This window comes from Bubalus kerabau, chromosome 13, assembly GCF_029407905.1.
Source record: "Bubalus kerabau isolate K-KA32 ecotype Philippines breed swamp buffalo chromosome 13, PCC_UOA_SB_1v2, whole genome shotgun sequence".
Taxonomy (NCBI): domain Eukaryota; kingdom Metazoa; phylum Chordata; class Mammalia; order Artiodactyla; family Bovidae; genus Bubalus; species Bubalus kerabau.
In genome coordinates this window covers 57314920-57326302 of record NC_073636.1, presented here as the reverse complement: position 1 = coordinate 57326302, position 11383 = coordinate 57314920, and the positions used below count along the sequence as shown (strand labels likewise).

Below are 11383 nucleotides of genomic sequence, written 5' to 3'. Positions count from 1 at the left end.
TTACGGCCCAGAGTATGTATGGTCTGTCTTGGTAAATATTGCCTGTGCTCTTGGTAAGAATGTGTATTCTTCTGTTGTGTGTTCGAGTGTTTCTATAAGTGTTAATTGGATCAGATTTCTTGATACAGTGTTGATCACATCTTCCATATTCTTACGCATTTTCTATCTACTTGTTCTGTCAATTACTCAGAGGTCTGAAATCGCCAACTATAACTATAGATTTATGTATTTCTTCTCTCAGTTCTATTGGTTTTTGTTTCATATATTTGAACCTCTTATAATAGGGTCATAAATATTTAGGATTGTTTTGTCTCTCTGATAAGCTGTCCCCTCTGTCATTTGGGATGATCCCACATATCCCTGAGAAGCCTCTTTGCTTTGGAATCTCCCTTGTCTGATATTAATGGACCACTTCAACTTTCTCTTGATTAATCTTCAAATGGTACTTTTTCCCTTTGTAATGTTCATCTCTTTTTATTTATTAAAATTTTTATTGGAGTATAGTTGCTTTACATGAATTTGAGCAAACTCCAGGGGATAGTGGAGGACAGAGGAGCGGAGCCTGGCATGCTGCAGTCCGTGGGGTTGCAAAGAGTCAGACCCAACTTAGTGACTGAACAACCACAACAATAGTTGCTTTAAAATGTTGTGTTAGTTTCTACTGTACAGCAAAGTGAATCATCTACTTGTATGCATATATCCCCTCTGTTTTTTGAATTTCCTTCCCATTAAGGTCACTACAGACATGGAGTAGAGTTTCCTGTGCTGCACAGTAGGTTCTTATTAGTTATGTATTTTATATGTAGTGTATATATGTCAAAGTCAATTCATCCCACAGCCCCTTTCCCCCTTGGTATCCATATGTTTGTTCTCTGCCTCTGAGTCTATATTTCTGCTTTGTAAAGAAGATCGTCTATATCAGTTTTTGCAGATTCCACATGTATGCATTAATATATGATATTTATTTCTCATGTTTTTATTTAAATGCATGTTTTATAGGCAGCATGTAGTTTGTGCTTGCTTTTTTGTCCTTTCTGGGAATTTTTGCCTTTAGTTAAGCTATTCAGAGGCTCAGACAGTAAAGAATCGGCCTGAAAACAATTCAGGAGACTTTGAGAGCGATCCCTGGGTTGGGAAGATCCTGTGAGGAGGGAATGGCAACCCACTCCAGTATTCTTGTCTAGAGAATCCCACAGATAGAGGAGCCTGGAGGGCTGCAGTCCATGGGGCTGCAAAGGGTCAGACATGACTGAAGCGACTTAGCACCCACGCATGTGCCCTCTCCAGTATTCTTGCCTGGAGAATCACATGGACAGAGGAGCCTGCTGGGCTACAGTCCGTGGGGTTGCACAGAGTTGGACACGGTCACTTTCGCTTTCAAGCTCTTCAGACTGTTCACACTTCACAGGTCCCTTGATTTCATTGGGTTTAAATCTCCTCTTTAGTTTTGCAGATCTCCAGCCTCTCTCTGTTCCCCCTTCCCACCCCTACCCTGGAGACTCTCGCTGTCTCCGTCTCCTTGGTCTTCAGGCTTCGTCGTCTTTGCTCAGGGGCTTTCCAGGCTCTTCCTGGTGCCTCTCCCTGGTCCATGACCTCAAGACCTAGTCAGCTGCATGATCATAGAGCTCACTGTTTGGTTCCCATCTCAAGGGTCACTATCCTTCCCAGTGTCATCAAAACCACTGTTTCATATATTTTGATTTTTGTTTATTTGTGGGTGGGAAATTCAGCATGTATTACTCCACAAGTAGAAGTCAAAATCATCACTTTTCCTTTGGAGCCCTGGATAAATTTTCATGGCACACCCTTCCATGGAAAAAACTGTGTTCTGATATGACAAATCCCCCGAAGGGAATCCTTCCTCCAGGATCCAGCCCCAATGCTGCTTCCTCTAGAAATCCTTCCTTGGATCTTGACTAAGTCCCCTTCCTTGTGTGGCCTGTTTTCTCTTGCCTGCACTATGGAACTCAGCAGACATTTCCTGAGTTTGTGCAGGAAACAAAGTGAAAAAGGCAGAATTCTCTCCGTGGATGAGCTCACCAGATTTGTTTTCCTCCATTGAGTGAAATGTTTCAAGCTTGGATAATGACCATGGTTAGAGAAAGCCACACAAACAGATAATTGGGATATGTTGTGAGAGTGTGCAAATAGGAACACACATAATGTGTTTGAGATCATTACAGGTGCTTGTTTTCACATCTCCTTCACCCAAGTGAGCTCAGCAAAGTATGCTGCACCTGGTCATTTCTCCTCTTGGGCTAGGTGTGCAACAGGAACAACAGGTCCACTAGAAATGATGCCTTACTGAACCTAATAGATCCATGAATGGCACAGCTAAGAGTGTGGATGCTGGGGTCAAGCCCAGATATAAGTCTTGGCTCTGTTGCTTAACCTTCAGCAAGAAAGCAGGAGCTCGGTTATGGCCATGCTAAGTTTGAGATGCTTGATTGGGACCTGAGTGGAGACAGCCTGAAGATGCAGCATGGATTCAGAAGAGAAGATGTGACTGGAGAGGGAGAATCTGAGTTTTAGTAGTTGGTCCCTAGTGTCATGGGGCAGGTGAGGTCATGTAGGAAGCAAACATGAAGGAGGGTTTGAGGGCTGAGTCCTGGGCACACCCTCATCTAGAGAGCGGATGATGAAGACCCAGCCAAGGACACTGATGGGAGGATGCCCATCAGTGCAGTGCGTAGGGAGAGAAGAGGTAGGCTTGACAAGGAAGAGAGTGGTCCAAGGCCTGACATCCCGCACGACCATCCTTTCCCTACTGGGTGGATAATGGCGCTGATGATACAGGGCTGGGGGATGTTCTGCATTCCACACTCGCTGGTGGTGAGCCTGTATGGAGTCAGGAGGTTGCCCCCTGCCTGGCGAGGTGGAGTTCAGAGCTCTGGGGTCTGCTGCTCTCTGGCCATGCTGGGTCCTGGGAGAAGAGCCAGCTTTGCCTACCGTGCCTGCTGAGCCCTGTCTGCCAGCCAACCATGCCTGGGAAAGGCTCTCCAGCATTGGCTGGAACGGAACTGGATCTGTAACATCCTTTTTTATATATGATTTTATTTATTTATTTTTGGCTGTGCTGGGTCTTCATTGCAGCGTGGGTTTTCTCTGGTTGTGGCGTATGGGCTTCTCGTTGCAGTGGCTTCTCTTGTTGCGGAGCATGGGCTCTAGAGCACATGGGCCCCAGTGGTTGTGGCTCCCAGGCTCTGGAGCACAGGCTCAGTCATTGTGCTGCATGGGCTTAGTCACCCCATGGCATGTGGGATCCTCCCGTACCAGGGATTGAACCCGTGTCTCCTGCATTGGCAGGCAGATTCTTTACCACTGAGCCGCCAGGAAGTCCAAGGTTTTACTTTTAATTGACTTAGTATTTTTGGCCCATGCATTGGTTTTTATTCACTTTGGCCAATTAAGAACTCTATAGAGTATTGAGCAAGAGTGGTCTGAAGATAAGTGAAAGCCTTGCACTTGGAAAGACAATATTATTTCAACCAACGCCCCCAGGGAGAAGACATTTTGCACTGGGCTGGCTCTGAGTCAGATCCAAGGCAGGCAGCCTTGGATGGGGTGGGGACTTCAGGGTACCAGTGGCCGGTCAAATGATGCCGCTCTTTGGGGGTGAGAGCCGTTCCTCTCCCGGCAGTGGCTCCCAGGCACCCGGTCCTCAGGAAACAGCTAACTGCTGCAAGGGTGCTCCAATCTAGAGAGAGGGGCAGGGGACTGCATGGAGCAAAACATTCTCACTGAAATTCCACCAGTTCCTCTGGAATAAAGACCCCCTGTGCTGCTTTAAATTACTTTATGGAATTCTGAAGAAGTTGACCCTGATGATATTTGCAATTTTCTTGTTGTTCTTATGGAGGGGAGAATTTTCTACTATCTTCCCTACTTTTACTCCACAAAGGTCTTTCTTTTTAAACAATTATTTAGAGATAAGGAAACTATGTTGATAAAAATAAAATACAGATAAATTAATAGGTAAAGTCCATTTCTAGTGTCTCTATGCCAATTTATAAGAAGATTGTATATATTTACAAAATTAAATGCAAATGTAGATACAGATATATATCTATCTCTATCTATATATATATATAAGGTGCATAATTTTCCTACAAGTTATTTTTCTTAGCAATGTATCATGACTGTCTTTTTGTCTCTCAATAATGAATATAGCACTGTTTTAATCGGGGTTTCCCAGGTGGTTCAGTGGTAAAGAATCTGCCTGCCAATCCAGGAGATACAGGTTCTGTCCTTGGGTCAGAAATATCCCCTGGAGAAGGAAATGGCAACCCACTCCAGTATTCTTGCCTGGAGAATCCCATGGACAGAGGGGCCTGGTGGGCTACAGTCCATGGGGTCACAAAGAATCATACACGATTGAGTGAGTAAACAACAACCACCACCGTTTTTAATAGGTTGGTAATATTCAGATGACGCACCATAATTTGGCACATGCTGTCTTGCTGGGATATTTTGGCTGTGTTTGTTGTTGTTGCTCAGTCACGAAGTTGTGTCCAACTCTTTGCAGTCGTATGGACTGCCATACACTAGGCTTCCCTGTCATTAACTATCTCCCAGAGTTTGCTCCAACTCATGTCCATTGAGTCGGTGATGACATCCAACCATCTCATCCTCTGTCACCCCCTTCTCCTCCTGCCCTCAATCTTTCCCAGCATCAGGGACTTTTCCTATGAATCGACTGTGTTTAATTTCTTTATTTTGTAAATAAGGCTGGGTGGACACCCTCGTATGTGTGTTTTATGTGCTTGTCCCGTTTGTTTTGGGAGCAGACTCTTGGAAGGGGGATTTCTGGCTCCAAAGATAGGATCACAAGTGTATTTGGGGTCACTTGCAGAGACGATGGTCCCCACAGTCAGGAAGGGAAGTTTCCTGGCCTCCGTTTCTCTGCATCACACCCTACTCTGGATCACCTGCTCATTTAGACTCATGCTGTCAGTATGGTAGAAGTACCACTCACATTCATGTAAAACCTTCATTTTAAGCCATTTGTCTGGAAATTTCTCTTTGACTTTTAAGTAACCAAACCTGGTTACTTAAAACCTGGTAACCCCCGATAGCCTGGGAAAGGCTGTCAGCCCAGACATTTTCATAATGGCCCTATAGGTGCCCAAGCTGTTCTCATAGAGGATCGAAGATTAAGCAGAGAATTACCTGCTCTTAGAACTAAGACTTCCTGTGTAGTGAATTCTCATCACATCTAGAAATCTCTGATGGAAAGGGTCTTTCAGTTAAGAACAAATATGCTTAAAGTTTGTAATGACAAGCCTGAGACATTTGCAGTAGGCTTAAAGACGTTCTTTATCAAAAGCTGAAAAGATTAAACCGCCTTCAGTGTCATTTCATGGTTAAGCATATTACACTCATCTGAAATGGCAATCCCTCTCGCCTTCCCGCCATGTATGAGACCCTTGACATTCACGAAGGACGTGTCCCGAGACCTTTGAGGCTCCCTCAATTCATAAATGCCAGTTTGGCTTTCAATTTTCCCCAGACCATGCAGCAGAGATCAACAGAAAAATGCAGGTGACTGCTTTAGGCTTTTATGATTCTATAAAGACAGGACTCCAATCATGTATAAAGCTATTAAAGCAAATCAGGCTAGAGTCCTGGCCGAAATGGTTTCTGGGGTCATTATTTTTCTCTTTGTCTATAAAACACATAGTAAACAAGTTCACATTAGAAAGTCCAGTTTCAGTCAAGTACGATTTTTTGTATCTTACTTTATCCAAATTTCTGTTAAACTATCACTTTGCTGGACGTATTTCTTACTTTGCATATCCGTACCCCATGCTGGGAATTGACTTTCTTTAGGGAGACGCGATTATTAATACATAGTTTGCCTCCAGCTGTGGGGTGACCACATTGGATGATGGTTTGAACCCCAGGAATTAAACCTATCCCCTAATAAAAGTGCAAAACCACACACCCTCAGAATCACAGTCTACGTTGTATTAATACTTGGAGTGTTTTGCCAGTTGTCAGCATGCGCACTGGCTGGGGCAGGTAGGGACTCTGGTGTTCAGAAAGCTCAGTGCCATGTCCTGGCACCTAAGGCGTGACCCTTCTCTGACCCTGAATGCAGCCAATCCTCATTTCTGCTATTAGCATCTTACTGATGAGAGAGATGTTACTATTACTTCTGTTACCCAGCTTCCCTGGTGGTTCAGATATCCACCTGCAATGCGGGAGACTCGGGTTCAATCTCTGGGTTGGGAAGATCCCCTGGAGAAGGAATGTAACCCACTCCAGTATTCTTGCCTGGAGAATTCTGTGGACAGAGAAGCCTGGCAGGCTATGCAGTTCATGGGGTCGCTAAGAGTCAGACTCGACTGAGCAACTAACACTTTTACTTTCTTTTGTTACCTGAAAGTTAGTGACTGGAGTGTTTCAACGTTCTCTGACGTAAATTGCCAGCTACAGGTGCTAGTTTCTGCAAAAATCTCCCAGTCAATAATGCGTTAGGTAAATCTGAACATCATTCCTTAAGATCTTACATCTTACGTGCACTCAGAGGTCACTCTGCTGCTTCCGGACATGGGGAGAGATAAAGATCAGTGTCAGCCTTCTAGACCCTGAGTCAGGCTCACTCAAAAGGATAACCTGCTGCGTCAACACTGTTCCAGGACCCAGGAGAACAGACTATCATGGAACTTTCAGTCTAGTGGAGGAGACAGATGATAAACTAAGGAACCAGAAAGATCAGATAAGGGAGGAATTGATCCTGAGGGTGACGGAGATTAGAGGACCTATTGGGTCTCTGAGGGCCGGGTTCCAGGCCAACGACATGGTTCAGAAGGTAGCCAGCCCAGGATGGTCCAGGCAGAGTGGGGTGGTCAGCACTGGATGGACATGTTGCTGAGACCCTGAGCTGGGATGTTCCAGGAATGAAAGGGGATCCAGGTGGCCATGGGGTAGCAGGCAGTGGGGAGGAAGGGAAGGGCCACCATGGATAAAAGTAACTAATTTATGACCTGAACTCGGACACTTTTGAAAGAGAAGGTGGTGCTATTGACAATTGCTCTGGGACAGCAAGTGTCTCTCACGATGGTCAGTGGAGACCCGCACGCACAATCGGCGCCCCACCCATGGAAGGTGTGGGACGGGGGGCTTTGTGAAGGAGGCACCATTCTCTAGGGGGCACTACAGCTGCAGGACCCACCCCTGTGGCTCTGGTGCAGGGTTTCCCCTGCAGTGGGGATGGGGAGTGTCTCCCCCGGCAGCCAGCACCTCCTGACACCTGTCATGTCATCACCCCTTTTCCCAGGGACCCTGCCGAGGAAATGCAAGAAGGAGCTCCTAGCGGTGAAGCTGAGGAACCGGCCCAGCAGGCAGGAGCTGGAGGACCGAAACATCTTCCCCCAGAGGACGGATGAGGAGCGGCAGGAGATCCGGCAGCAGATTGAAATGAAGCTCTCCAAGTAAGTGTGGGTGCGTGGGTCCCAGAGGGGCTGGTCCCACCCGTCCACAGCCCGGCCCTGCATTGCACCCACCGCCATCAATGTTTGGGACTGAAGTTTCTTGCTGTGGGGGCCATCGGAGCATCAGATGCTTGGCGGCCTCCCTGGCCTGTACACACGACATCCCCTGTGACAACTGACGTGTCCCTAGATACTGCTGAGTCCCTCCCACCCGGGGCCAGTCTTCCTTGTGGAGAAGGACTGGTTATAAAAGCAGGGCCTGTGGTTTGGACAAGCTCTGGGGGGACGGGGTGGGGTCTGCTGGTTTGTGGCACCCTTGGAGAAGCGGGGCTCTAAAGCAGGGGCTCCCGAGCTCAGGGGTCCCAGTGTTTTGGCTGGGTGTCTCTGGTGTCCTATGCACTGTGGGACATTTAGCAGCATCCCTGGGCTCTGCCCTGGAGATGCTCACAGCCCGCCCCCCCACCCCCCACCACTGTGACGACCACACATCCCCTGGGGACGGAGCCACTGCCACCCCGTCTAGGACCACTCCCCCGAAGGGCTCCCTGGGCTTCCCCTCCAGGTCGTCCCTCTGCCTGAGGCTTACGCCTCCTCACTGCAGGCAGATGGGCCCTTGTTCCCCATCCTGCCGGGGCTTGGGCCCAGTGTGTCACCCTCTGAATGCCTTTACTTCAGCTTTTTCAGGGCCGAGGGCAGTGAGTGTAAGTGGGTAAAGCCCAGCATCCAGATGTTGCATTTCTCTGGGCCTCGGTTTTCTCACCTGTGAAATGGGGATGACACCAGCCGTGGGCTCACAGAGAAGGAGCAGTGGGATCACATTTCTGCAGGCTGTGGGGTTCCCGGCTGGGGTCCTGAGGGCCTGGAATCACATAGTCCCAGTTTGAATCGCCGCTCTGTGCTAATATGCTGGGGATCTTGGGCCAATGGACTCACCTCCCTAGGTCTTGCTTTTCTCATTCATGAAGTGGGGTGCTGATGCTGTCAAGGTCATTGTGAGTTGCAGGGAGGTCCCATAAGGATGGTGCATTGCAGACCTGGGGCATGTAGTGGGTGCTCAGTAAGTCAGTGCTCAGGCTTTCCTGGTGGCTCAGATGATAAAGAGTCTGTCTGAATGTGGGAGACCTGAGTTCAACCTCTGGAAGATCCCCCGGAGAAGGGAATGGCTACCCACTCCAGTATCCTGGCCTGGAGAAGTCCATGGACAGAGGAGCCTGGTGGGCTAGCATCCATGGGGTCGCAGAGAGTCAGACATGACTAAGCGACTAACATTTTTCAAATCAGTGCTCACCATAGCTGGTGTGGCCTGGGAGCCCCTCCTTTTGTGTTGGCTCTGAGCTGCATGGCGAGGGTGTCCACTGTGGATGGCTGTTGAGGTGACCAGTGGCCCCAAACCCAGAACAGGGCTCCCTGTGGAGAAGCTTTTTAAAATACTGATTGACGAGCCCCACCCACCACCGCCAACCTGGATCAGTCTCTGGGGAGAGGGGGGACTTTAATGAATTCCCTGATTTTAATGGGTTGAAGGAGTCTCTCCAAGTTGGATGTTCCTAGCCTGATTGCAGTGAGACTTTCAGACCCCCAAGCACTTGTCTCTGTGTCTGGTCAGTCAACAAAGGCTTATCTCGCTCGAATGAGGGGCAGGCCGGTGCTGTGGTTGTTGCTGGAGAGAGAGCTGTGCGTAATGAGGGAGAGAGGTCCCCTGAGCCCCACACCCCTGAGAGCATCTTCAGACCTCTTCCTGTGTGGTGGTACCCACTCTTGGGCTTGGTACCAACCAGATGCTCAATGAGTGCATGTGGGTGGGAAGGAGGGAGGGCTGGGAACACGGCTGCATGGATCTCATGGCTGAGGGGATGTGCCAGCCGATCAGGCTCTGTGTCCCGGCTGCCTGTCTCATGATGCCATGCACTATCACAGGAGGCATGGTTTTCCATCTCTCTCATTTCTAGCGAGATTAAACATTTTTTTTTTTTTTTAGTGCTTATTAGCTTTTTCAGTTCCTTTCCTGTCCATTACCCGAAGTTTTCTTTATCTTTCTGACTTGAGGAGTTTACTCTGGAAATCGCAGCTCCCAGCCCTCTCTGGGTCTGCAAATGGTACCTCTTCTTCCTCTTTGGGGCCGGCCTCATCATTTTGTTGATGTTTCCCTTTGCTTTGTGAAAGCTCTTCATTTCTAAAGTCACCAGATGATCGATCATGTACTTCTGGTGTCAGCAGATGTTCTCCATGAAGAGCTGGATACGAGTATTGCTCGGGGACCTACCGTGTCTGCTGTGACCACACAACTCTGTTGTCACACTCACTCAGTCATGGCCTGTGCGTGGTGAGTGAGTGCGGCTGGGGTCCAGTGGAGGTTTATGCACAAACCTGAACAACAGCCCACCCGGCCCCTGATGTACTTTATGGTTCATACTATTTGTGTCCAGTCTTAAAACATCCTCCCCTGCCCAGATGTCAAAAAAAAAAAATGATTTTTACGCACGTTGCTTTTGCAGTTGTCTGCTGTGCCAGTCGATAATGGTTTTCTATTTGCTAAACAAAACCAGGGGCTTCCCAGATGGGGCAAGTGATAAAGAACCTGCCTGCCAATGCAGGAGATATTAAGAGATGCAGGTTTGATCTCAGGGTCCGAAAAATCCCCTGGAGGAGGAAATGGCAACCCGCTCTAGAATTCTTGCCTAGAAAATCCCATGGACTGAGGAGCCTGGCAGGCTATGGTCCATAGGGTCACAAATAGGCAGACACGACTGAAATGACTTAGCACGCACACACTCAAACAAAACCAAGTTTTCCTTCAAAATGAGATATTAAGCAAATTAAAGAAAAAATAGTAAGCATTTTAAGTACATGTGATTCAAGGAAAACAAAATGATCACGATGATGCTTGACTTAAGAGACCTCTGGGGACTCCACTCCTGTCTCCCAGGCCAGACAGGAGGTGGGAAAAGGTAGGGTGCTGGGACCTCGAAGTCCCTCTGATTAAGTGCTACCCCAAACCCAGGCTCTGGACTGGACCTCCTCCATTAGTCACTGAGTCTGTAGCTTGTTTTAAATCTTGAGTAGAACATAGTAGCTCCTTGGCTGTCTGTCACCATGTTTAAAAATGGAAAAGCAAGCCCGGAATTAGACACAGAGGGGCCGTGGCTGAGAAATCACATCCCGGGGGGCAGACACAGCCCTCCCTGCTGCCTGGTTTGTTTCCCTACAGAAGTGGTTTAATTGGATCCTTTGTCTTTGTTTTGCCTCCTTTCAGAGATTCTTCTGCCTTCACTTGCTGAATAATTCAGCCTCTGGTTGCCATGGCGACCTGCCATTCACCATATCCCGAAGAGCAGTTGGTGTTTTCGTCTTGTGTATTTTTTTAAAATTTCCATATCCTGACTCTTTCATCTTTTGGGCACTCCTAGAGCGTTTTTGGATGAAGTGGTCTTGGTCTCCCCTACTCTGTGTGCTGCTGCTTGTTGGGGGCGCATATGAAGTCAGAAGTCAGCTTGGGGGGAGTGAAGCCTCGTGGTAGTTCTCACCCCCTTTCTGTCCAGCAGCCCAGCCCACCTTACTGTGTGTGTAAATGAATCTGCAGCGTCTCACAGACCCAAAGCTCCAGGGACTTGCACAGTGGGCGAGTTCTGGAAGTTATGGTCTTGCTTCAGTACAGCTGTGTGCTCACCGTTTAAGAGGAGCCTGTGATAAGGGTGCCTGACAGCTTTCTTTATTACTATTGCTGTTATAAGCTTGAGGTGTCCAGCACTAGAATTCAGCATTTGTTTACAAAGTTATCAAATGACAACTTTGCCTTCTAAGTGCAGAGCCCGTGCACTGAGTTTGGCTTGCTTTCCCTCATTTCATTTAATCTTTGTAGGAACCGATTGTCATTGTCTCCATTTTACAGATGAGAAAACTGAGACTTGATGAGAGAGGTTTAGAAACTTGCCCGGGGTCACAGAGCT

At 47.9% G+C, this 11383-nt stretch overlaps 1 protein-coding gene across 8 annotated transcripts in view; it reads left to right on the top strand.

The window, feature by feature from the left end:
* The window catches only part of PHACTR3 (phosphatase and actin regulator 3), a 218385-nt gene that overhangs the window by 173174 nt on the left and 33828 nt on the right, over nt 1-11383 (top strand). For 7 of the 8 annotated variants that reach the window (XM_055544564.1, XM_055544565.1, XM_055544562.1 and 4 more), the window contains one exon: nt 7283-7436. In XM_055544564.1, coding sequence (XP_055400539.1) covers nt 7283-7436 — 154 coding nt within the window. Of the gene's footprint in view, nt 1-7282; nt 7437-9653; nt 9903-11383 lie in introns of those variants that run through there. The other variant, XM_055544570.1, reaches the window with a different exon arrangement.